This window comes from Melospiza georgiana, chromosome 7 (genome assembly GCF_028018845.1).
Source record: "Melospiza georgiana isolate bMelGeo1 chromosome 7, bMelGeo1.pri, whole genome shotgun sequence".
Classification (NCBI taxonomy): Eukaryota; Metazoa; Chordata; class Aves; order Passeriformes; family Passerellidae; genus Melospiza; species Melospiza georgiana.
In genome coordinates, this window is record NC_080436.1 from 27,204,407 (window position 1) to 27,232,295 (window position 27,889).

General features: G+C 40.8%; 1 protein-coding gene across 1 annotated transcript; it reads right to left on the reverse strand.

The window, feature by feature from the left end:
• Positions 1–95: 95 nt before the first annotated feature.
• Positions 96–27,889, reverse strand: GYPC (glycophorin C (Gerbich blood group)). The gene is made up of 3 exons (XM_058027495.1): positions 27,702–27,889; positions 2,993–3,043; positions 96–761 (listed from the first exon to the last, which is right to left on the reverse strand). The coding sequence occupies exons 1-3, from the start codon at positions 27,733–27,735 to the stop codon at positions 565–567; spliced, it is 282 nt and encodes a 93-aa protein (XP_057883478.1). The 5' UTR covers positions 27,736–27,889; the 3' UTR covers positions 96–564.

A 27,889-nucleotide genomic window follows, 5' to 3' on the forward strand; every position in this document is an offset into this window, starting at 1 on the left:
CAGTGTAAATCCCCCCAAAAACCAACATAAACTCCCCTGTGCCAATAAAAATGCACATTTAAGGGGATGGGAGGGGATATCTGGGCTATAGATTTATTTTTTTCAAGCTAGATCACCATTATCTAGTTTAATGTTTGTTCTGTTACCATTTGAAATTCAATTTCAGGTAGTTCTTCATCATATCAGAATAGGATGCATCATTAACTCTAAGAGGATGTTTTCATTTGGCATCTGCTATTTTCACCAAATGTCAAGGCTTGACATTTGCTATCTTTATCTGGTTTTGGTGTATCACTCATACTGAGATTTTGTTTCTTCTTATCTGATATTGATTTCAACTGTGACCAGCTGTGTTGCTAATAAAATCAACAGGCAAGTATCTGGCATTTAGTTCTTCACTGCTAGAGGAAAAGAAACAACCCAGTGACAAAAAAAAAAGTAGAGAGATACTTTTCAATTAGGATGCTCGCCTGTATCCTCGTATTATCCACCTCTTAGTACTTCTGTTGACGTTACATTTCTGATTGATTCCCTCGGGGAAGTCTCCATGGAAATCCTTGCCTCTCAGATGAAGTATTCCTTCTTGCTCTCATCCACTGCCTCCTGGAGAGCGGGGTCGTTCTTCAGAGCGGCGTCGGCGCTCTCGGCGAACTCGGTTCCCTTGGCCTCGTTGGTGTGGTAGGTGCCCTTGTGCCTGTACATGTAGCGCACCATCACCACCAGCAGGCAGATGAGGACGAACACCACGGCAGCAATCACACCTAGGGCAAAGAAACCACTTAAATCTATCACCAGTGGTAAAACGTGAGAAGTGTCCCACAGCCAGACATCATGACCTGAGTTGCTGGGCAGGGAAAAGCCCATGTGTCATAAGGGGTTTGTTTGTTGCAGAGTCAGAACATGCTACAAAAAACAAGGTGGGATATAGATACTACAGGAATACCACAAAAATTCTCACTAGCTTTCTTTTAAACCAATGGCTTGATTTGATTGAACATATTGGAGCTAAAAGTTCATTTCAAAATGAGGAGAAATCAAAGAACATAAAGGGAAAACAATGGGTTTCTTTCATCCTTCTGGTAACATACACCCGGGGTGGGGAGTGCTGCAGACAACCCAACACTGCCTTCTCGAGTGTTCTCAATTTCAGGAAATGTTCAGGACACTGAGCATTTCATAGGGAACATTAAACAAATAGCAAGAGCTGTGGAACTGCTCTGTATTTGCAAGCTGCCATTTCATTCTGTGCTCTAATTAAGAAAGTTTGATTGTAATGAATGTGAAAGTGGCACCTGGCAGAAGAAAGAGTTCCAGGTAGATCTTTCTTGTCCTCTCGATTAATTTCCAGCTATGTGTTGACTGGACAAAAATTTCTATAGATGACCTAAATGTGTGTGGGACTAAATGGTGAATGGAAACAATCCTAGTGAAAAAAAGTAAATTAATGATCCTTTTCCACTGTGAAAGGTAGAAGTCCATTAAAAGTTCATGACAAGTCCATTCTTAAAAGACCTACAAACTCTATCCCTTTCCTCCCAGATCAAATTATGGACTTAAAAATTCTGAAAAAAATTAAGTATTTTGAAGTTTATTAAACTTGTGTGTCTTTTCTAATTTTTTAAACATTATTTTTTTCATGGATCCAGAATGTGCTTATAAAAGTTTTTGCTGTGATTCTGTATGAGTACATGATACTGAGCTGATTCTATATTCATATGAATCCAGGAATAAGCCAAATATTAAAGAAATACACAATAAAAAGAACTTGAACAGAACATTCCTAGGGCTTCCCCTGCTGTCAGTGTGTGTGTGGGGTCATTTCTTCTAGAAGTGAATTTTATGTTTTGTAAGAAGAATTGCTCCCTGGAAATGCCTACTTTTCTGCAGAGACGACGACAGGAAGGTGGAGTACCCTTTTTCTGCATCTTATATTCAAGATAAGTGGCAAGAGTGGGTATCTCCAAAGCTTTACGTTTATCAGCATCAGTAAACTCAGTGTTGATACCCTACTGGCATAAAACCATAGGAATAGACAGAATATTAGCAGGGCAAATAAAGATTATAACTCTGTCTTTAAAGATATAGTATATTTAATGCCTTAACATTATCCCCCAGATTTCATGGTGCTTGGTTCTGGAAGGTAAAGTTACTGCTAGCAGAAATGAAATCACTTATACAAAGAACTTCAAGTTGAAAATAATATCATGGTTGCAGCGTGGGCTTCATCAATTTTTAGGACCTCAGTGGTATCCCTTGACACAAGAGGCTCTAATAGGCTTTAGATGTAGCACAATATTAATAAGCCTAGGGGACTAAGTACAAATCAATTTACCTGCTTCTTGTTCATAGAAAGCTGAAATTAAAGTTACAGGAGATGGGACCTGAGGGAAATATAGCAGAACCTCACCAATTTGCACTAATGATTGGTATAGCCCCTTGTGAATGACTGAAATTAGTGCGTTAGCATGGAAATGAACAAACACAATAAAAATAAAAAGACAGGTTCACTCTGTGAACGTAGCTCTGCTCATTTATTCTGACAACTGTATTTAGTTTAAATGCATGAGAGAGCTTTAATGGAACACCAGGAAATAGAGTGTGGTGAATTCTGCAACAATAAAGGGTCAGCTGGTATGAGCTAACATCGCTCAAATCAAAGGTGCTGCACCAGCTCTGTGCGGAAGGACAAGCCTGATCCAGTGAATACTGAGGGAAATCAGAGACTGACTTTCTGCTGGACTGCTTGGTGTTTTGTCCTAAAATGGGGAATGGATGAGGGTGGCACTGCTCAGTGTATGGTTTGTGCTCATTATCTCATCTTGTTATCTTGCCAATAGCCCCTCTGGGAGCAGATTTCCCACTGGCCTAATTAACTCTAATTGTGCCGCTCCTGTTGTCTTGTCAGCAAAGCAGGGGTTTTGCAAAATGCAAGAAATCAACAAACCTGCTGGTTTAATTCTTATGGTGCTGCTTAGTATGGTCTGCTACTCACCTCCAATAACAGCCACATCTGCTCCAGCTGTGGGGCTCTCCACTTCTCCATCTATAAATAGATTAGAACATAAAAATGTTAATTATAAAAACGAAATTGGAGAAGCAGCGACTGTACTGGCAGTTTTGTATTATTTTAACCTTTGAAACTTGGAACTTAATCAATAGATCTTGTTAGCAAAAGACATTTATGAAAATTCACATTAGAGTTAGCCTTACTGTAACAGTTTTCTGGCATCACAGCACTGGAAAAGAAATAGCTAGCACATTATGCAAACTATCATGGCCCCCAGGGAAACACCTACTGTGTATTATGAGCACTTACCTGTAACATCCTCCAGTGAATGCTTAAATTAAGAGCATTTAGGTACTGTGATTACTCTCAGAAAGGTAGTTTTGGGGAAAAAAATGTTGATGTCTATTTATTTTCCCATTTATGGCTCTTCAGAGCATTGTCTGGATCTTGATTTGGTGCAAATTAATCTATATGTATTGATTTCAATTAGTATTTATTTATCTGCAATGTCCTCTTTTTAATCCTTGCATTTGTTTTCTTTTCAGCTTACATTTGAAATCACGGCAAGCCTCTCGTGTGCGGTATGAAACACAGTCCCCACGTAGAGTAAGTCTGAATTCAGTGCTGATAAATCAAATAACATAATTGCATTATAATTTGTTTAAAATTTTATTTAAAATTTCCCTTTGGTAAATGCAGAACATAGAAAAGTTCTCTGGAAAAGGTGAAAATATAACTCCAAATCCTTCCCTAAAATGTCGCTATAGTTGATACCTGAGTTGCCTTTTGCTATATCAGTATATACGATTCAAGGACAAAACACTATCAGCAGTTCTTTCCTTGCTCATGTTCAATCTCTAACATTAGTTTGCAACAAACTAAGAAGAGCTGAGATTCAAAGCATCCACCTCTTCCCAAACATGGAAGGTGCTTTTTTTTTAGAAAGTAAGAGCGCTTTTCTCTCCCCCAGAGATCCTTCCCTCATTTTCTTCCATCTTTATACCGATGGAAAGATTGAGCACATCTTCTGTAATTTAAAAACTCTTATTATGTCTATGTCTGTTCAAAACCCACGTGCTCAGAAGAGATTAATTGCCTCAAGGTCAAAATGCTCTATATTTCTTCACTCACCAAATACATGCTGCACGCCAATAAAGCAGCAAACACTTGAAGGTGTGAATTCCAAAGTGCTTCCCAAGCCACACAGCTTGCTGCCAAACATTAATTCCAGATCAAATTATTATCCCCTTAATTAAAAAAAGGTTCATGAGTAACTCTCTGCTCATACCTGGCATTCTTAGGTGCCTCTCAGATTCAGATAACAAGCCTTATCTCTAGGACTTGCCATCACAGTGCTTTTTGATAATGGATTACAGTATCATCACTTTGCAGAAAAGTCTTCGTTTCCATCTTTCTAAGTTTGCAGCAGAATGCAGGCTTCTCCCACCACAGCTCCCATTTTACTACAAGAACCAGGGCCTGGCTACTTCTTTGTGTGTCTCCTTTTGGCCACAGAACAGGCTTGCTGTGCTCCCAGACCTCCTTTGGCTGCATCAGTTGGAGTGCCAGAACATTGCAGATACCACCAATGACCAGACAGACAGTCAAGCTCTACTCTCCAGATCAGTTTTGGAGCAATGTTGATGTAGAGCACAGAGACACCTCTTAAATCCTGTTTCACCGTCTCTGAAATATCACTTTGTCCAAAAATAGCTATGTGATTCATGGCAATGTTACAGTACTGCTAGGCAGGTGTGAAAGTATCAGTGTTGTTCGAGGTTCAAGCAGTGTCATCCTTCCTGAAATATGGCTGAGGAGCATGCAAGGCATGTGGGATGGAATGGGACCATTTTCCCTGAGCAGGAGTGAAACAGTGGCTGCTGTCCAGAAGGGAATCCGTGCTTGGCCAGGAACCTCAGCATGGCCTCTCTAAACTCAGTCTGTGTGAGAAATACAGTGCATTCCTGCACTACTGAGGACTGAACCTTCACTTTCTGAGGCAAAAAAGACATCCAGCTTCTTGAAGGAACATTTAGCCCAGCAATGGCTTTGGCCTTCTTGTACCTTCTTTATTCTGCTCTTCTTCACACGCAGAGTGCTCAGAGGTCTGTGGTTCAATAGCTGCTGTTGAACCTGTTTTGTTTCAAGGACACCTTTTGTGTTATCTGTTGCTATATTGTCATGGCAAAACTTCCTCTCCCTGTTATATTGGCCCTTGTCCAGCTACAATCTGGTTCAGAAAGTGCTTGAACATTGTTGTTATTTACTGCCACTGGTTACCATGACACACAGAAATCAAAAGAGTGTGGGGAAACATGTTTTTCATAAAATTTCTGGCCATCGGAATGAGTTGACCAAATCAAGAACATAACACACAAATCAAATTGTCTGTTGCTGGAGAGTATGTTTCTAAAAGCCAGAACGATAAGAAAGAAATGCTTTTTTGTCATGACCTGACAATTCATCAAATTCCAGTTTTGCTCATAAACTTACAGATAAGGAATTTTTGCAATACAATGACAATTGCTACCTGTCTCATTCTCATCAATCACATCCTGCTGAGAAGGCAGCAGCTTGTGAAAGTCCCAGAAATATTCCTGACTTAAATACTGCAGGCAGATATCTGGCTTTGTGCTTCAAGGTGGCACAGCAGTTCAACTGACTTACATGTTCACAAAGCCAGTGGTGACTCATTCCTGCTAAATTTGTTGGTAAATTTGTTAAACTACCTCCTTCAGGTGCAATTTTCCAATAAAAATTGATTTTTATGAATTTTAGTAGTTCTCCTCCTCCCCCTAGTTTTAATCTATACCCTTCCATTTTGGCTAAGGAACACTTGTTTGAAGTGGGCAGGTCCAACAGTGAAAATCTTTGCTTCAGGTTCAGCACTCTCCTATTCTCATTATGCACTTTTCTGATAGTTGTAATGATTTCTATTGTTCTATAAATTGCAAATCTGAACCACTAAAAGCCATAAATCACTTCCTGCCCCAAAATTATGACACTGACTTTAAAACAAATTTTTTGTTAAAATTTTCACTGTCTTTATATCTGAGCTTCATTCAAGTAAATCTTTCCAGCTCTTTACAATGCCAAGGACTAAATGTGCTTTGTAGATGGAAAGTGAGGTTTTGGCATGATTTTGTGACACCAGAGAACAGATCTTTAAGGAAAATACAAAGTATAATGGCAGTCCTGATAAAGATGCAAGACTTATCAGTGAGCAAGACTTCTACTTTAGAAGCCTGACCATGTTAAGACATTCCAACTGACAAGCGGTTCAACTTACATGGTGGTGGGAAAGGGCATATTCATCCCCCAAATACTTTCTCCCATTCAGCATAGAAAGCTCAGAGTTTAGATCTTGCTCCTTGCAGGAAACAATACTTTTAAGTGATTCTGTCGTTATTATTTGTGACACACAGAATAAACTTGTAGAAAGCTTCAAGCTTTCTAATATTCAGGCATCATTTTTGCCTGCTAAATTAGTTTCCAGAAAATAAAATCCAGTATTTTTACTCTTGATGGTTCTGCATTCAGGACATTAATCAACAATTTAAGCACCTACATGTTTGATTGCTATGGATTTACACATGGGAAAAGCATGGAAGGAAAACCATATCTGCAAGGGGAGCCCCATTTGACAGGAATGCATGGGAATGACCCTACAGGATACATCTAATCTACTGGCGTGAACTGCCAAATCTCTACTGTGCAATCCACAAGGGCAATTTGATGGTGTAACTGAAGACCTTATCCCTGTCTTCTCAAGGCCTGTCCAATTTCCTAAGATGAAGTTCCAGGCTGAAGCTGGCAGTGTTGAGTAGAGAATGAAAAGCCCGAGATTACAACCCACATTGTCATGGTTCCCATGCAGCTGTGGGTGATCCTGCATCTGGGAGTTTGTCAGGCTGAGTGAATATACAGATATCTGTCTGGGAAAAGCAGCTCTGACAACACAGGTTTCAAAGCCACTCGACAGCAGTCAGGCAGCACTGCTCCTGCTCCTGTCTTTCAGGATCTTCCTACCCACAAGCTTGTGCTTTTGATTCTTAACAACCCCAGCATCTCTTATCACGATGCTCCATTCGGTTACAATCTCAGACAAAGCCTTGGCTGCTAAATTACACTCAAGTAGGTCTTTAAGTGCTTTCTTTCGCAGCCCATTCTCTCTCTTGATGTTCCTGTTCACTGCATGAGAAGTGGTTGAAATTTATTCAATCCATGTGAATGATGGGTTGAAATCCTTAAGGCAGTCATTTCCTTCTCAGGGCTTTCCTAGGCATGCAGGCTAGGAAACACACAGGAAGATTTCATCTTGAATCAACTCACCTAATCACTTTATGAAAATCTGCTGCTAATGGGACTTTCCAGGTGAGGAACAAGCCACCCTTACCTCAGTGTACCCAGGGATCTGCTTTGCAGAACCACCCCAAATACTGACTGAGTTGTTCCAGGCAGTGGTGTGTAAGCAGTCTCTGTCTGTAGGCTGAAATGTGTCTTTAGAATTTGGCTATTAAATGTTTAATGGTTTTGTCTTAAACATTCCTACTATCTATCCATGCATGTCCAGTAAACAAGGGAGATGTTCAAATTGAATGATAGTTCATGAATCCAGTTCATGGTTCAGGCCAGATAGAGATGGAATTCAGAGGAGGGTTTTACCTCAGTATTGATTGTTCTTTGCTTCTTCCATACATTTGAAAAATAACTTTGGTTACAACAAGGCAAATGAAATACAGTTTACTCAGTAATACAGAGTCTAATAAATTTTTGTCTATTTTCTTGGCTTGTATCAATTGACCTAGCACAACATACCATAATAACCTTGCCTCATTTTTAAAAAGTTGTAATTTAAAAAGAGAACTGCCTTTTTATGCAAAGAATTTAGGTGAGGTTCTAATTGCCTCCACTCAAGATGGTACTCAGGTATTTGATTTGGTTCAGTAAACATTATGAACTTCTGAAAGCACTGAGGAGTATATGGAGTCCACCAGGCAGCTTTTGTAGTTGTTAGAAACCTTTTCTGTAACTACTGCAATTTAATTTTTTAAAATATTCTTTATATAGAAATGTATTTATCATAACTGTTCCTTTCCAAGGGGCTCTTTTTTTCTTTGTAAGCTCTTCTGCAGCTATGGATCCTCTTGACTGGAAAAGCAGGTCCTAATGTGTCCCTGTTTCCTCCACTGACGCAGGACTTTTCTTATCACACACTTAGTATAGAAAAACTAATGAAGTCTTAACACCTCCATTGTTTATGCAACTATGGTATGTCCTCCTTGCCCTTTGGTTTATATTTGTGCCTTGCCAACACACTGCATTCATGAGAAAATCATTAATCTATTAACCTCAGCACACCAATTTAATTTACAAGCTATAGTTAGAACTGGTTCACTGCAGCTGCGTCTGTAAAAATGAGTCAAACCAACTTCTGAAAACTTCATGTTAGAAATATGCTAATTGCTCAAGCTGCTCTCTGGCCCGTTACAATATCAGATGCATCACACTGAGGCCATTCTGAGTGAAAAAAAAGTCATTACCTATTTTAATATTTGCCAGTAAGTGTGCAGTGCCCTGCCAGAGCTGGCATCTCTTGTCCCTAAGGGTCATCAGCCTGAACCCATCAATTTGACATATTCGGCTGAAAAAGTCATCACCATCTCCCATTAGACCATGAAACACATTTAAGGCTGCTCTTTCAAAATTAAGGAACAGTTTCTCATCTGTCAATCTGGAAAAGAGACAGAATAATTTGGCTGCCACTTGTATACGAAATTATTATGAGGAAAATAATGGTGTCATATAACAACAACAATCACATGATCTTTTGGACAAGTAAATGGATTGTGTTGAAAATGAAAGTTACATCATGCAGATTAAAAATACCTATGAAATTAAGGGTTATTTTTGTAGTGGGTCCAATTCTTTGTTATCCCAGCTAACAAGTACTTTGTCATTAATTCTAAACAGACTAAGTACAGTTTCATTCACATAAAGGTCTGTTCAAGATTTTTGACACTTTATAACACAGAAAGGATAAAAAGCAATTATCAAATTAGTTTAATTAGATTGTCACGTAATTTTAATCTCATTTGATTCTAGTATACAGTGTTAGCAAAATAGTTTTTCACCATTCTAAAATGTTATGAAGTAAATAACAGAAAATCTGTTTTACAATGTTTGTGGAAATAATGTTTCATTCACACAGTTTCTCCTTCTTTGGTGAAGATGAATTGCCGTTGGGTCTTGGGAAAAGCAGAGATGGAGAGACACTAAAAGTCATCTTGTCAAAAAAATTATAATATGATATCCCTTAATGATAAGAGGGAAAAGGAGAAAATATTAATGAAATTTGGGAAACTATTTTAGGTTAAAAATAATAAGGATATTTTAAAGGGAAAATATATTCTATAAAAGAACTGAAAAAGAACTGACAGCTGACATTGCCCTCAAGTTCCCCTTTCACAGTTTCACAGTTTGAACCATGTACTGGTTTCTTCCTTTTTTTTTTTTTTTTTTTTTTTTTTTTTTTTTTTTTTGTTTGTTTGTTTGAAGTTACTGGAGACTTTAACTTCATTGCTCAGGGTCACGGAACCCTGAGAATTGCCACCAATTCTGATGGCAATTAAATCCATCTGGCAAGTGTATTTAAATGGTCAATGCCTCCTTAGAAGTAATATAAATGTTGCAGTGACACGTGTTTGCTGTGCTCCTATGGCAAAGCTGCTCAGTGTCTGAAGACCAAATGTTGCCTTTTTATCATAAAAAAGTGCATGAAGTGTGAGAATCTAAAGGAAGATCCAATCTATTGAAAAAAACGCTACATGTGGCTATCTGGAAGTTGTGTCCTGTTTTGTCTGTTTCATATGTATAGTTACATCACTGCAAAATTTCCTTACTCTTCCATGAACATAAGTTGATGTAACCAGGCCATGATTTACATTTTTCCTCTATAGCTGTCACAGCCAGCTCACATACAACATCTTCCTGGGGAAGATAAATTGACCTGGAATTGTTTCATTGAGAAAGGAGTGACAAATGGAGTATGAATCAATCTGTCTCATATAGTCCATGATCAGGACATTTTCCAGCCTTTGCCTCTCCTCCTCCCACCTTTCCCTCTTCATTAGGGCAGAGTACTCCTTTTGAGGCTTTATAATTGAGAGGGTTTTAAAAGAAACACTAAATATCCAGTGAATTGGATGATTCTTGCTAATTTCTGCCTGACTTTCCCCCGAAGTCAACAATTTTAAGTTCTATTCATTTTTGTTGAACCAAAATGGGAACAAACCAGCCATTTGCTCCTTCACTGAGGTCAAAGCTGAAAAGACAGGAGTTGCTGGCTTAACTGATTAATCATTGTAAATTTGCAGATGACCATAGGTAATCCAAGCAGCTGACCACAGACATAGTGAAAACCCATCTCATGACCAGCAGCTGATAATTATCTTATAATTCTCAATAAACAGTTCATGAAAACAGCATACCCCACTGATCTAAACTTGTCAAGTTAAAAACATAAGCATAAAGATTTGAGTCAGAATCTTTTAATGAACAGTCAGAGGCCAAGAGATCTTGGAGTAGGTGATTATTCTTCCCAGTCCCTTGTGTAAGTGGTTACATGAAGCAGTAAGACAACTTAACTGCTAAACTGCTTGTAATTATTTACCAAGACAAGCTTTTAATTTGTACCTAACAAGTCTAGCAGCCTCAGACCAGACTCTCAAGCCTTTTGATTGTTTCTTAAGAGGATAAGGTGATCTCTGTTTCTTAATGTTGTTGTGCTTGATTTTATGATCAAAATAACTTCTAAAGATTAGGTTTTGGTTTACATTTGAAACATACCCTCTTTTATGGACATGGCACTAAGCATTTATGGATTTGGCATGAACACAAACATTAGTTAAAATTAGTCCCCCTAACTAAGACAGTCAGAACTACTTGCTAGAATTGGAAACATTTTCATCAAATACATTCAACAGCATTTTTGCACTGATTTTCTCTGTTCCTGCTATCTGCCTGACTGTCCTTTTATCCTTCACAAATTTTGACTCCATTATTCAACTCCAACTGTTTTTAAAGGAAAAGCAGGCAAAGATAAGGACTGCTTCAATTTTCATGAAAACTGCAGACTGGAGAGAAAAGGGAGACCAGAGTGGCCCAGCAGTAAAGGGAAGGCAGTGAGGACTCAGCATTTTTAAGCTCTGTTTAGCAGCAGTCAGTAGTGCAGTAACCCATGGGGAGCTGCTGAGGGAGGGAGCCTCTGTATGCTGGGGGTGGGATTTAGGGGGCATAGATCCAAAAGCAAGAGGGCTTTTCACTGACTTCACTGTCACTTCACTGACTCTGTTGCTGGCAGAAAACTGATTTTAATAAACACAGACATGCTGAGATAGAAACACGGCCATTATTGTATTGAGGCTGGTAAATGCCTATTTCTCATTGAGATGAAAAAGCTTGACCTTGTGCTTAAACTAGAGGTGATATGATCAAACTACACATAATGGCACCTAGAAATCACCTGGAAACTGGTGGAAGCCTGATAATACTTTAAAGAGTTCAAAGAATGTAGTACCAGGCTCCTATCCTTATAAAAGTATAATTTTCCCAACATGGGCAGGTTTCTTCATTTATGCTCATTCCCACTGTCAATATTTTGTAGCAAAGCAGTCCAACAGGTGATAATTTTTGGAAATGGGGGTTCTCTGTGCTCTGTCTCCTGGCTTATTTGATATGAATTGTATTCAGCTCCATCCAGCTCATACACCAGTGCTTGCCTAAGGCTGTCTAGTATGCATTGCAAGTGGAAATGTCAGGTTGTTTAGCATATGTTCTTCAGGCACACAGAGATCTTTCCTGGAGCACAGATGAGATTAATATTATTAATGGAGATATCTGTAGTGGAAAAAATCTTCCAAATGCTTTGAATATTGAGCATATTAAACAAAGAAAATAAAACATATTGAAACACCTTAGAAACTTGCAAAGCAAATAGTAGCTCAGGGCAACAATATTTCTTATTGCCCAAGGTTTCTTCAATGAATATGGAGATTTCTTCTGCATATTTGCTCTAAAGACAAAGGCCACATTATTATCTGAACAGCATTTACGTTATCAGTTCAAGCTGTCTGAACAGAGTTGAGGAATTTTAGCAGAACTTCTTTACCATCTATCATTCATCTGAGCTATTCTAGACAAACCGTGCAATAATTGTTGGGGAAAAAAGGAAATAGGATCATTTGTGTATTATTTTTGGACAACTGTCTGGGATTATTTGGAAAATAGGAAAATAGCATATTGAACAGATTAACAGAGCTTAGCATGAAAAGACCTGCACTGAAGCGATACACTGAATGTTGCTCAGCACAGATTTACATTGTGAAGTTCATTAACAGTTTATTGCTAACGTCAAGGACCATGTAGGTGGGAGGCTAATAACCATCCTGATGAGATGTTTGACTGCTGGAAGGAGTCTGTGTGATCTCAGCTGTCTCCACAGGTGCTGCAGAAGGACACTGATAGGCAGCTGGTCGAGATGATAGCTGTGTGTCTCTTCCAGCTGGAGCTATTCTGTCCCGTCCTGTTCTGACATGCCTTCTTGCAAGATCTATTCAGCCTCCACACTGTGCGGTGAATCCTGGAGTATGGTGTGGGAATTTCCTTCCCATCAACCAATAACCAAACTTAGAATATCTTAAAGAAGGCTGGATTTCTAGAGTCTGTAATAAGGGAAAATAAATCCCAAACATTATTGTTAACACCTCTTAATCATCCCTCTCCAAAGCTTGTGCTGAGGGCTTAACCTTGTTATGAGGTAGTGAGACCCATTTTTTTTGCAGAGCTTTCAAGATGCCCTGATGAGAAGGGCCTGATAGCTCCTGTAGCTGCTTAAATGGGGTCTCACCCTCTGTGTTCTGCCTGTTAAGCTGGAGTCATGTTTATGGAAGGAAACTAATCATGCCAAAACTTGGTGCTGCTACATTCTTAAATAGAAAAGAACTTCATTTAATTTAATCCCCCAATAAGGAGTCCTTTTTACTGTTCACTTGAATGGCTCTCTGGAGACAGTGTTGACTTTCATGTAACATGGAAAATTACATTAATTTCCAAGGCTCTTGTTTCTCTTTCAAATCTGGTTGAGACTGGTCAGTGGACCCAAAAGTTCCTGATGAGAACTGGCAGATGGATGAGCAGATGATTAGGCAGACAGATAGACAGCAGGAACACATAAGACTCATTTCATTAGGAAACTGGACTGAAAACAGAAGTAGCAGTGGGTACTTGGATAATATTCATATTCTGGTCACCAATTTATAAAATGCCATGTTTTTGAAACCATTTCAAAGCTTGTAGATGACATCCTTAGTAGTTTAAACAGCAAAGGGAAAAACAAAGGAACATTGCTGAGACTTTTTTCCAGCTCCTTTTTTTTTTTGGTCAGAATGCTACATTTTTATAGTCTGGACCGCATTTTAAGCCTTTACAGCCAAATTCAGCTTGGACAGCCCTGGAAATTTCAATAGAGGATTAATGTGTGTCATTAAGCAAAGAAATATGGTCTAGTAGTTTTCAATAGCAACAAATGCTTGCTATGGTAGTTCTCTGGTCAACATATTTTTCATTTACTGTAAAGCATTTGGGCTGCTCCAAGTGTATGAAATATCCATGGAGGAAAGCTGACAGTGGATTGTGATTTGAGCTGGCCACTACATTCCTGCAGCAAAGGTCATTCTTGTTCCTAAACGTTTTCCTTCCAAGCAGAAAACCAGCTCATCAAAAGGAAAGCCCCTTCCCCATTTAATATTATTTATTCATATTTATTGTTTATTTAGAAGGTTATTTGCTTATTGGCAAATTGACCCAAGTCAATCTGTAGTCTGACTGTCGTTAACAGGGAGAGGTTTGCTAGGTGCAGACGGAGAGGGCAAAAAGCAGGAATGCTCTTTTGAGTGGTTGAAGTACATCATAAATCTACCTGCAGGAAAAACAAGTTCCCCAGAAGAAAAGCATAAAGAGAAAAGCAGCTGGTTAAAGCTGGAAACTTCTTTTCTAGAGTGCTCTGAGAAGAGCAGAGAACTCTGGACATTCAGAGTCCAGTGACTCCTTTGAGCTACAGCATGGCCATGGAAAGAGTTTGGCTTGGTATTTCCTGTGTAAGATTATATTGGAATGCACTAAGAAGTCAGGCCCCTCTCTCAGGTGTCAGATGGGGACCCCAGGGCAGAGCTGTCACCCTGTGCCACCCTCCCTGCAGAGTTGGGGGGCAGCCACCAGCAGCCGTGGGGCTCCGTGGCCAAGCCACAGCTGCAGCACTCGCTGCTGGCCCTGCTGGCCCAAAGCAGGGCACGCTCCCAGCACACCAAGGGAAACACCGAGGGGTTCACGCCCAAGGTGGGATTTGCAAGAGCTCTCAAGGTGGGATTTGCAAGAGCTCTCGCTGCTAAACTGCTTCTGCTTTCTCTGAAATCCGTTCTCTCACACATTCCACCTGCTCAGTTGGGCCGACGGTGAAAGTTTTGAAAACTCCATTTTATGAGTGTGAGAAACATGATAGAATCAAGCCAGAAACATAATATCTAGCCTCTGTACACCTTCTCTGCTTTTCAACTTCCTAGTTTAATTCACCAGTTGATGCTGCCTAACAGGTTGCAGAAGTCTGCCTTCTCAAGCAGTCATGAGACAGCCTGAAAATTTCTCAAAGCTCTTTTATAATATATCAAAACTATTTACCACTGCCTCCAGAGAAGTATGCTTTGGAACAGTCTCATAAGGTCAAGTTATCCCACTGAAACACCTATTACTATAAAGAGAATGAAAAGAAAAAAATAAAGAAAAATGAACAAGCCAACAGCAGCAGCACAGCCCTGGAAAATATGAAGTCATAAGTAGAGTTCAGCCAGAGCAGACTCCCATTAAATTTTGTTTAAGAGCCAAGTTCCACCCTGAGATATGTGTGAGCTGCAATTTATTTCAGGGGGAGCTGTGCTGTACTTCATGCCATGGCAGGGCTTGGACACAAGAACGTATCTGTTACAAGAGAGGAGTAAAGCCCACTTCCTTTTTGCATTTTTTTGGTTCTGTCTGCATAGATCAAATAGAAAACTTAAAGGAGTGGATAAAACAGGCCTCAGGCCCCAGCTTTACAGGGCCTCTCTTTCAATTTTAATTCCTTCTTCCACAAGACCTGAATGTCTGCCTCTCTAAAGCCACTTGGCTCCTTTCATGGGATGTGGTAGTCTTTCCCTCTTCCCCTGCTATGCCCACGAGTGTTAAACCCACAAGCAGGAGCTCTAAGGATTGTCCTTTTAGCTTCTTTGCTCTTAAGAGTCCCTTTAGGAGACAGCCAGCAGGAAGGGCTCCCTAGGAGATGCACATGCTTTATAAAGAAGGGTCATACACAGCAGCCTGGCTTTAACTCTTTAAGACCTTACACTGGATATTTTTGCTTGAGAAGGAGGAGGCCTGATTAATGAGGAGGGAAGAAGGGGTGGCAGAGATGTTCCCTACCCTGGCTGCATTCCAAGACAAGGTCTAGGCTTCGCAGCACCTCTCTGTGCTGTGCTGGGTGCACAGCTGGCTTCAGACAAAAGCCTTTATCACTGCTGGGGCGGGCAGCTGCTGCACAGATGGAGGGGAAAAAATGATAAAGTCATGGTCACACAGCCCTGCAGGCACTGGAGTTGCCTGGGAGAACTGGACAGAGGAGTACCCTGCTCCCTGCCACCAGCTGTGCATTCAGTAATGCTGAGCTTCAAAGGTTGAACTCTTTCAAGTCCAAGTTAAAAGATCTCATTCAAGAAGAGCGGCAGACAAGGCTCAGTCCCGCCAAGCGCCAAGCCTGGATGTGAGCAGGAGGTTAAAGTACTTCATATGAGAAACTCTGGTACATGCAAAAGCTTTTATACCCCAAGGCACCCATTTAAACACTGAATTACTAATTCTGGCTCAAAACTTTCCCATTCCTCAGATCCCTTGATGGTTGGCCTGTGCTTTAACTCTCCATTAAGCATCTGCTACTGGCTCTAGTGGCTAAGACAGCCCATCAGCTCCATGCTACACTTCCATGGGCAGAGATTAAAAGGATTTTAAGTCCTGGTTAGTCAAGAAAACCCAGCACCATCAGGATGAAACTCACATTGGCCATCACTTGTCATGGACTCTGTAGCAGATGGGAAGAGTTGTTCCCATTGTCCCTGGGAAAGGAAGTCTCATTTCCTTAATGCTGGTGTGACTTAACAGCTGGTGAGGGCTAAGGGAGACACAGGCAGCAGCTCCGGTAATGCCACAGCATCACTTCATTGTGCAGTGGCAGTGAAACAAAGGACAGGGAAAAGTGGTACCAAATCCCATTAGCTAGAAGATGGATTGGGAATATCCCAGCAAGGAAGGGGAATGGAAAAGACAGATGTGTGTGGCCCTGGGAGTCTGGAGAGACATATAGTCCTCAGCCACAGCTGACATGCCATGGCTTTGTGCCTGTTAAGGGACAGAGTTTGCATTTCTTGCTACATCTCCTCTCACCAAGGATATTTTCAGTGGAGGGGGGAGTGGGAGGAAATTATCCACTAAGGGATATGGATGCTCATGTCCACAGACAGCAAGCTGGTGCCCTGAAGTGCCAAGTAGTGGAAAACAAAATCAATTGCAAAGCTGAACACCCACATTTATCCCTATTTCCCTGGCAAACTTCCCCTGGCCACCCACAAGTGCTGGGCCTTGCTCTGTGCTGCAGCTTCTTCTCAGGTGTGAGCTGTGAGGGAAATCACTTGGTTAAAAAAGGGCATGTACTACTTGTTACGGTTTCCAAGTCTCTTTTTCTCATTCAACGAGGAAAATCTACCCTTCTCTTCTGGAATAAATCACAGACACAATCTTCAATTACAGAACACGTGCTTTTCCCTCTCCCACATCTCCCCCCAGTGACTGCTGCAGTTTCATATCTGACAAAATTCGCCATCCAGACCTCCAAAGGGAGGAGCTTGTATTTCTCCCTGTGGCCATCTTCAGCAGCTGGCAGCTCTGCAAGGCCCTGGGGCTGCACCACGACTGAGGTGGGGGAAGATTCGGCCAGATTTGGTACTCAGGTCACTTAAAAACAGCACAGTGGGAGCAGCAGCATGGAAGTTACACTGCTGTCTGTTCTGCTGCTGGGCTCTGGGGAAAACAGGACACAGGATGTGCTTCCTGTGTGGGGAAGGCTTGTGGCAGCCTGGGAAAGAAGGCATGACCTTTTCCTTAAAGGAAATGCAATTTGTGGAGAGGGAGGAAAAGTCCATGCTGCATTTTTGTCTTAAAAGCAGTGTCGTGCAGCTGTACCTCATCTCACTTTCTCCCCTGTGTTTAAAGCTGATCTTTATTTATTAATCAGTGCCACATTTTAAAGAGTTTCATACCTCTCTGCCAGCCCATTGTTGCTCCAGTCAGTCATGAACCTTCTGAGAGAAATCAGAGGCTGTCACAATGAAAGGTTTCATTCATTGCAAGCAAAGGAAGCCAGAGGAGGTACCTCGAGAGCAGAAGGGCTCAGCTCATGCTCTGCTTCCAGCTCACAAATGGTTATGTCCCCAGGATGCTGAGATTAAGCATCTCACACAGAACGTGGGAGGAGGAAGAAGAATCTTTTTCTGAGATTCACAGATTTTAATGGATTCCAGAAGGGAAATCCTTTACCCAGCAGCAACAGCAAAGTTCAGAGAAATGTAAAAGTATTTATCTCCCCAGTTGTGTTCCTGCCTGCCAAAAGCAGAAGGGGTGATTTACTCCTCCTTGGCACAAAGAATCCCTTATGGATCATTAATCCACAGGGGGAATGAGCTCAGGAGCTGCAGACATCTTTTCTTAATGTGCAAGAACCCTGAATCAGCGGGAAGTTTTCTTTGGGAGCACACAGGATCAGTTTATCTTTATTTGCTCCCCACTACCCCCAGTCTTCAATAGTGTTTCCTACAAGAGCTCTAGTTACCATTAATAAATCACTTTGCCTTCAATAAAATCTGTGGTGATAGTAGACGAGGCTGCTGTGAGCTAAACCAAGGCATTCGAAGCAGAGTAGTATTAAAAAATTAGGATCTGAAATCAGCAAATTCTGATAGAAAGACCAATAAAATTAATATGAGCAATGTCAAATTCCGGGGTACAAGTATCTCAGCAACAGATTTCAGCACTGCAATGGCAGCTTGCAGTAAGAAAGAGATGCCAAAGAAACACCAGAAACTGGAAGGACACAGAAAAAGTTGGGTATTTGTTTACAGGCCAGGACATCGGGTGATCTCAGGTGAAGTTGAAGTTTTCAACTTACAGCTAGAGCTGTGCAGAAAACATGCACAAAAACCTATGGTAGGAAAAGGGTTAGATCTGGTGGACACCACTTGTTAATATTTTCTCATTTCTTTAGGGGTAATGAAAAGAACAATAGTCTCATTTTGTCTCACTCTGACTCTGTGAAAGCACCTGAAAATATTTATATAATGTCTCAGCTGCTAACATTATAGACTGTGTTTCTCTCTATACATTCACAATATGCAGACATTTACAATATGCCACTGTTCTATGGTGGATGGCATTTTGTATTTTTTACCTCAGCAAAAAAGAAGTGCAGCAGGGAATTACACTTCTGTATTCAAATCCCTCAAGAAGCACTCCATACTTAGATTTGCCAGGTTCCACATAAGTCTGGTAAATACACATCCTTGTTACTTTAAATTACTTACAAGATCAGAAATGTGGCTGGAAGGGAAAACCCAAAGCTGGCTGGTGTCCTTGGGTTTTATGCTCTCGTGCGTGTCTGCATGTGCACACAGCATCCTTTATTTTGGCTCTATGTCACACAGTTAGGCTTTGACAAATTGAAAAGTATTAGGATTAGAACAATCATGTTTACAGGTATTACCACCTGCTACTTCATTTCTTCCATGGTGCTTAAATGTTCAGGCATGTGGCTTTGAAACACGGTACTTTTAATGCACTTAAAAACCCTGCTGGATTTCTGTTCTCTTTGATCTCCGCAGTCTAGAGACTATCTCAGAGAATATAAATAAATATGTTTAGGGGAAAAATATTTTCAAGGAGAAACCCCTAAAATCCTTCCAGCTTGATATGCATTACCAGTTGATGTCATACCTAAGGTTGTTTTTTGCATTTTATCTTCATGCTTCAGGAGGCTGAAATCTCTACCCAGAATCAGCAACTTGATGAGGTAACTTGAGAAGACAGATGTGGTCAGCACCACATGAGCACCAAGGTGTCAAATAATTATTTGGTGATTCTTGTTTAGAAAGGAGATGGAGGGAGAGATCATTCTGCCCTGAGAAATTTACAGACTGAATAAAGTAAAAAGAATACACTTTTGCAATGAAGAATATTGTATTTTGTCAAGAAGAAATGGGAAGGATGTGAGTGGAAAGCTGGCTATTAATCATGAGTAGGAAGAAGACATTAATTGGAGACCTGGAGACAGAGGAAAGACTCAGATAACCAATGGTATAAAAAAACCAGCTTATTTTGGGGGCTGTACAACACCAGCTTTTCCATCTCTCACCATGCCAAGTCACCATGTGGTAGTATCTTGGATTTGTAGTAATTTAAAATTGTCCCCTGTACAGCAAGTACAAATCAGATCTGGGTTCTTGGGTCAGGGTGTGGGATGGTTGACTTGGGAAGAGGTATTGTGAGGAACCAGATCCATTCAATCATAGAAAAGATAAGATAGAAGGGTATTTTTCCCTTTTTAAAGGATGTTCATGGGTCCTATTGCCTGAGCTGTAGGTATGATGAGTAGACAGCTCTTAGTGGGAGATGGTAAAATGCCAAAGGCAATCAGCAAGGTGTCAAAAGAATTAATTTTTTCACATTAGGTGGATACAGCCTTCATGAAAGGACCTACGAAGCAGCCTTTGAATCATAATATCATGGAATGGGTTGGGTTGAAAGGAGCCTTAAAAAGCATCTGTTTCTAACCACACCCCCATGGTCAGCTTCATCTTGCTCAAAGTCCCAGCCAGCCTGGCCCTCTTCTCCCTGACCTGGTGGTGTTCTTCCTGGCTTTGGTGATGTTAGCAGAAGTTGTTCACTCCACTCCTCTTCATGACTGGAGCGGGGATAGGTTGAGTAACAGGAAAAGTGACAGTGTTCAGAGCACACTGAGTGGTTTTGCAAAAGAGTGAAAAACCCTTTTTTTTCCAAAGCAAAGAGGAAGCTGGGACTTAGTTCCCAACTGCACATTTGTTTGCTGGTGTACTCAACACATCGTGCAGGGTTTTCTGTAGAGAGAGATACAGACTAATTTTGTGTAAAGCCCCTCTTTCCACTAATTGCCATTAATAACTGGTAGCACAGCTTCTTTAAACCATAAAAAAAGGTCCCTATGAGTTCCGTGTGGGGAAAACTGGATTTTTATGCAATACAGTCCAAAAATCAAAGGCCATTGACGTAATTATGGAAATTCAAGAGAGACAGACAATAATAATCTCTCCCAATCGTGCGATTCAGAATGTAAAAAGCATGTCCCAGTTGCAAATAAAAAATTGCTATGTGATGACAGGAAAGATGGAGAGGGGATGTGTTGTTTCATAGCAAGCTGTGAAGATGAGAGAGCAAAGAGAAATCAACAGAGAAGAGAGTGGAAGAAAGGGCAACTCCCAAAGGAAACAAAGCCTCAGCCCAGATGGTGACAGGGAAAGATCTATGTTTTCCTGACCTGTTCTTTTCCTCCTTCCCACTGCAGCACTGTGGAAGGTCCTTGAGGGAAGGGAGGAAATGGCATTTAACAGCTGGGACCTGTGTGTCTGCTGTATGTTCAGAGATGGCCATTTACTTGTGGGCTAAGAAAGGGACAGACAGGTAGGATTAGGAGGTGCAGAGGGTATCTGAACTAGACAACATGAGAGAGCAGCTCTGAGAGAGGCCACAGATACATCAAGGATTTAATTTCCTGCTTGCTTTGTTGGATGGGACAGGGAGTATGCTCATTACACTGGCATGAACCATTGACAGTTAGAAGAGCAACCTCAGCTAGCTCATGAGTGCTCCTTTTAAAGTTCCAGGAAATAAAAGACTAGACTATTTAATAATAAATTGGTAAATTTCTAGCCCTAATACATGCTAAGAAAATCCTGAAAGCAGAATTCAACAATATATTCTAGAAGACAGAAATAAAATATTAAAATCCACAATGTCATTTTAAACATCAGGATTTTTGAAAATGTATACAAGTTTCCTGAACTCTAGGATGACTACATTTTATGGTAACTCTTCACCATCCACTAGAAATATTTTTTCCCTTTACTCATTCAGACAGATAACTCTTTAATCACTTGTGTTTAAGTGATTTATGGTCTATTTGTCTCACCTAAGGATTATTTGGTTCATCTAAAGTCAGCCATGAAGACCTACTTTTTCATCCCTTCTTAAAGGACTGAAATTTTTGAAACATCCAATTAGCAGACAAGAAGCGTCTTACTTTTGTCTTGGTAGGAACACTTTTCAAATAATTGAGATGAACCACAGAGAAGTTTGCCTACAAAAAAAAGTTAAACTGGAATAACAATTCTGTAAAATCTCTTCCAGCATAAATTAATTTTCTCAACTGTTTGACAATTATTACATAGAACTATGTAATAGGATTGAATTGATTCTTGAATAAGTATTTTGTTTCTGAAGGAGAGTAGTTTTTAAAAGGAATAACTTTATTTTTGTTATGAATATACTAATATGATCACCATTTCTAGAAAACTGTGCTAAAGATGCAATTACCAAATTTTCCCAGCACAGATGAGCTAGAAGAGGAATATAAACCTGAACAAATAAAGCCATATAAGTAGTGGAAAGGATGGTGGGTATAAATACACGTCTTTGTATATGTATGCATACAGATATAAGGTATATTGTATATACACACACTCTGTGTGTGTATATATGTGTGAACAGAATTCAAACTAGATTTTTAGGTCTGGTGTTACTGAAAGAGTCCCTGCTCACAACTATAAACACCTGCACATATGTAATGATTTGATGTCTGATCCTGTATGGCTGTGAACTATTCATGAACATGTACTGTATGATGTGGACTGTCTCATAAAACTAGGTATTTTAAATATGTAGTCCCCAGTAAAATAGGCATTTATCACTCACAATAACAAAGAACTGTCTCAGGGTGTGTTCAAATGCCCCCCTGCAACTTACTGATAAAAAGCTTAACTCAGTTCCAGGGCTTATCTGGAGAAAAAAGAGGTAGAGACCCTCATGAAATAACTGAATTCTTTTTTCCCTCTTAAGATGAAAAAGAGAGGCAGAGGAAAGGAAAGAAAAAATCATTTTAAAACTCTAATGCAGCAGAACAAGTTTAACCCATTGAGATTTTTAGTGAAGTTTTCTGCTTCATCAGGAAGAACCCTGTGGTGAAACATATGTCAGAAGAGAAGAAGATATGAGAAACTGGCATCCTTTGCATATGAGATGATTAATTAAGAGGAAAATCACTCAGCCAGCTGTCTCATTGGTGAAGGTTCACGTGCAAGGTACATCTGCAATAAGGGATCAGTTTAGCACAGACAGTGCATTTGATTTCCATGCTAACATAGCAGAGATAGGAATCTGGTGTGAATTAGACTGTGCTGACTCTTCAAGAAACAGAGGAGTCCAGATCTTATTTCAGCATGAAATTATGAGCTGTATGTCTGTTGTTGTAGCATTGCAGTGTTGGTACTTGATGCAGTTATCAGTTACCAATAAATTACCCAGAGAAGAGAGGCTATTCCTCCATTTGTGTTCACAGACTGTTGGCAAACAAGGCCTGATTTCTCCAAGTGACACTTTTCTCCATTCTTCAAGTAGTTTTTCAGAATGCTTAGCAGCTGGTGAATTTTTCATCTACTCATTATTGGGGTAATGCTGTCAAATTCATCTGACTTAGAAAATTAAGGAAGTAAAACACAATTGTCTGCTGCTCGAATACTTGCCCTCCTATGGTGTTTCTATATTCTTGTCACATTTGGGTTATTCATGCATTTTCTACCACAACTTGTATGCGAAACAAAAAATTGTAAACAAACTTCCTACTCATGTCAAATGCTGTTTTAGAAGTTTTTTGATCTTTCTGTGGGAAACAAGCAGGCCAGTTGCTAAATACCTTGTGAGCTATGTTTTTTTTCCTGAGCATGCATTACAGAATTAAGCAGTGGGGAAGCAAAGAGCTGTTGCACCAGTGATTCTGCTGGAACCAAACCAACTCCTTCCTCCCCAGCTCTTCTCAGCTAAAATCTGCCTCACCAGCAGTGTCCATGGAGAGCAGTCATTTCTCTCCCACCTGTAATCTCTCCCCTTTACCAGCCTTTTGAAAAAGAGGTGCCTGTACAGCACCTAGCACAATCAGATCCCTCTGCTGGCTTGGATTTCTCTACGCTATAGGAATACTGATCCCTCCCCAACAATAGAGGCAGGCACTGCACAGAGCACACACACAAACAGATTTTCATCAGACAATGCAGTTCTGAAAGCCTGTTTTACAAAAGACTTTGCTGATTGGACTCAGTCATTTGAACAGCTATGCATACAGGGTATATTACACAAGAGCCTAGAAAGAAAGGTGCAGCAGTAGCAGCAACGAGATGCAGACACTGCATAATTCTATAATATTAACAAGCTTAAGCACACAACTAGCCACAACCTGAATCTTTAACATCTACTTTAACATCTACTGTGTTTTTTTTTTTTTTTTTAATGATGCCCAGCAATGCTGAAATCGTGTATTTTAAACCAGCAGACTCCTATTTGGGTCAACATCCTCCCTATTCTCTCCAGCTCAGCGGTTTGCCAACATTTCTGCTGTTAATTACTGAAATTTTAGGTGCATTCTGAGCCTTTCAATTCCCAGACTTTCACATAAATATGTCACACAATGAGGGTGTCAGGAGAGCCCTGGGGTATAAAGCCAAATTTTCCAATTCATATGCACAGTGGTGGGAAACAAACATACAAGCAGAGGCATGCAATTTACATCAATGCTGGTAGGATATGTTTTGAGATTTCTGTGCTAAAAATGAGAGGTTACTATAATCTGTAGGTTTCCTTGTGTATAAATGCTCAGAGGTTTACCAGTGAAGACCAGATTTTCATAATCAATAGCCCCTGTTTTTGTTTATCACTTACTGTCACAGGCAAGCACTTCTGTTGATTAAGGGCAATGAAATCACATATATTGCCAAGGTGTGAATAACACAATTAAAAACCTGAAGGGTTCATTCAAGGCTTTTCACAAGCCCTGTGTGAAAGGCAAGAGGTATTGCTCCAGGAACATACAAAAGAACCAGTTTGCAGCCCCAAAATAGATCTCATTATAGGCTGAAGATGTGGCAAGGCTGTTCTCAGAACCACACTCCCCATTCACATCATGAAGTCTCTGTCTTTATCTGAGGCCACCTTTGCAAGGTCTCAGCCTCTCTGAGGGGACAGATACATACATAACTTACTTTGCCAGAAGCTCTGACTGTCATTGGGGCAGGTGGAGAAGCTTGGGCTGATGGAGCCAAGACCTCCTGCTTGTGGAACAGAGGCAGCACCAGACTGCTCCCAGAGCAGGGCAGTGCCTGGGTTCCTGCTGGAGGACAGCTGGCAATGCAGAGGGAGTGCATACAGCTCAAGGAGACTTTGCTTCACCCTCTTCCTCACCTTCTTCCTCCCTCTGCAGCTGGGGCATGGCCTGAAGAGCAGCCTTGCTTCTTGGTTTCCTTTTGGGCCAATTCTTCTGCAGTGCACACATCACACTGCTTCCTGTCCCCCCAGGAAGAGGAACTTATCTGTTGATGGGTGATGAGGAACAAACGCCTCCACAAACTGTTCTCCTAAACCACTAACTCCTTTGACAGCTGGCATTTGGAGTATAAGAGAGCCCAGATAAACATTCCCAGCCTGCTGGGTACAGATGAAATCCTGTAAATTGCAGAACACCTTCTCCAAAGGGGTGAACACCTCTGACCCATAAAGATGGCTTTGCACAGATCACTGCCTGCCCAGGCTGAACCTTTGACTTGGTGACGTTTATTGTCCTAATCCTTCACCTCATCTGAGCTGTCCCACTGCCTCAAAATAGGGTCACTGCAGTCTAACAGGAAGAGGGCAAAAGCTGCCAGCTGAACTGAGACTGCCAAACCTGTGGAGTTCCTCAGGTTTCATAGTTTAGTCAGGCAGCTACTGCTTGTACATGTGAGCAGGAAGCGAGTGCACCACAGAGTTACTGTCTCCCTCACCTCTGGTATGGGTACAGACAACCCACTCAGATATCTGGGGGATATCTGAGCTGGGCATGGGAAGTGCCCAAGGTGAGATGGTGGGGCATCCTCATATAGGGGCAGAATACATTTACAGACCCCACAGAGCTGAATATTTAAAATTTGAAACAGTGCGTGCTCCCCCCTGGATTGACAGGATCATATGCATTTATAGCATGAATAAAATTCCTTATCAGCCATGGGTGAACACAAGGAGAAGAGCAAAGAACATGAGCAATTAGGTAACTTAACACTGTTCAGTTTACATCACTTGGCAGCTGCTCTGTGGTCTCACCTGCAGGTATTCAGCAAAGAATTAATATGTTCAGAATATGTATCAAAAAGGTTTTGATTATTATTTTATGCATTTTCACACCCATCTCAAAGATTTTCACTGTGGCTATGAAGCAGATTTGTTTTCCCAATTATTCTGCTTCTCTAGCAAACATCTGCTGTCCATGCTGCGCAGTGCCTGTTAATACACTGAACTTTCAATTGTTTGTCTTGTTTCTTGCAAAATTAGCAGGAATTTTACTAGGAAATAAGACCCTTTTCCACAAGACCTTCCCCCAAAACTTCAACTGTTATCAATGCACCAAACATGCATTATACAGAAATATGGTACTATCAGACTTCCCTTTAACTTTTGTTCCTAATCTATAAATTTTATCCATATAATTAAAGAAAACAAAACCGAAACAACAAAACAAAACCAAAACACCCAACCAAAGACAATACATTATGACTATTTTTCAGCCAGAATACTCCTAGCTGGATTGCAAGCAATTTATTTTCATGGAGAATCGTATGATCTTAAAATAGTTCAAGTTGAGAATTCCTGTCCACATTTTGGAAAAAAAACACGGAGAACCTGTTGCATCTGCCTTTTTTCATTATGAGCAGGCAAAAGGCCCCATGGGGCATGGACTCCTCATCTGGTGTCCCCCCAGGGCCTTCTGTGGGGTCTGAACCTGGGTCTGCCAGAGAGGCTGTTTGTAATGTATTCAGAACTGTGGAGCTGGTCCTGGATGTGTCACTTGGCCAAGCCTGTCACTAAAATACAACATTGCATCTGGACCCTTGCTGATATTTCACAATACACAAGAAGAACCTCAGTGAGTCATGACCACCCTCCTGGACATGCTTGGAGAGCACCAATAGCAGCAATTTACACAAGCTGGGCCAAACCAAGCTCTCAGAATGCTGAATGAGCCTGCCTGTATCTTTCCCGGCTATAACAGAAAACAAGCTGCAATAGAAAACAAGCTGTAATATTCTAAACTGCAGAATGAAGTAGAATAAAATATAAAGGTAGCATCTAATCTTTCTTGTTGGTTAGAATCTGCAAAAAGGACTATAGGGTAACTAGGAATTGCTGGTTGGGATTCCAGAGATTCTGCTTGCTGTGTCTTTTCTGCTGGATCAGCCTGCCTCATTCAAAGCTTGGGAAACACTGTCAGTGTCTACAGTCATACAGAACAAATATCCTTACAGCAGTATCTGGATCAAACTCTGAATTGCAGGCTGATCCCAGCAGAGCTGTCTGTGCTTTCTGCCTTCGTTATTGATAAACAATTCTGCTATTGGCAGTTTATTTATTAAAAATAAAACAAATGTACTTTCTTGAATTAAAACAAGAAAGATCATACTAAAGCCATAATGGGAAAAAAATTGCAGCAGCAAAAACTCAAAGAGTTTTTCACCGCTTATCAAATCATAGTCCATCCCTTCCTTCACCTTTCTTTTTGATACTGTCCCAAAATGAACACTACCATAGGGCAGCTGAGGCTCTGTGCTGCCTTGGCTGTTCGGGCCAAATCCTCTCTTTTAAAATTTACTGAAATATGCAGAGTTACACAAACACAGGACTTGCCGTCCTGTACCCTCTCTTGCTGAAAAACCAATTTGCTTGTCCTTAAGCCCGTGTTTCTAAATTTCCAGGAGCAGAAACACATTGTGGCTTTAAATATAGACTGTCAGTTTGTGGCTTGGGTCTCATGTTACACACAGACAGCTTGAGACTCCAAACGCAGGCTGGGCAGCACCATTACTGTCTTAGAAAAGCGTCAGAACGCTTTCAAAATGCTCTATAACTTCTTTCCTGAAGGCGGGGGGAGGGAAAAACATTCAAATGAAACTTTTCTAAGCTGGGGTTTAGGCGGAAACGTTGCTAACTTTGCTGGGTCCTGTTCAGGAGCCAGAGTTTGCAGAGCCTGTTCCAGTTCTACCATCACACACGCGCGCACACAAACACAAAGAATTAAGAAAGAAAACAGCTTCCTCGCAACTTTTTTTCCTTCAGGATTAGTCTCAGGCATTCCTTATTTTTTTTTTACCCCATACGAAACGCATTAGGCAATCTGTTCCTTAAGCGGCAGGCTGATAAATCCACTCTTATAGTAAGGGGGGAGGGGGGTAAGGGTACTCACGTGGTTGAGATGTCGCATTGTTTGGGGAACTCATAATTTACGCCTTTGAAAAATGCCTTATTTGTGTTGACAGCCTCTCTTCCCTGCTCAGAACTGACGGCGGGATTGAACAGAACAGCTGGAAGAACCCAGGAAAATGCTCCTCTTGTTCGGGCTCTCCTTGCCTGGCTCCTGACCCCTTTGCAACT

What these genes read in the sequence shown, in the direction of transcription:
- GYPC (XM_058027495.1), bottom strand. Translation starts at nt 27,735, where the DNA reads ATGAGTTCCCCAAACAATGCGACATCTCAACCAC. An exon ending in CAATGCGACATCTCAACCAC is followed by an intron (nt 3,044 to 27,701) that starts GTGAGTACCCTT and finishes ATCTATTTATAG; the next exon opens with ATGGAGAAGTGGAGAGCCCC. An exon ending in AGATGTGGCTGTTATTGGAG is followed by an intron (nt 762 to 2,992) that starts GTGAGTAGCAGA and finishes TCTTTGCCCTAG; the next exon opens with GTGTGATTGCTGCCGTGGTG.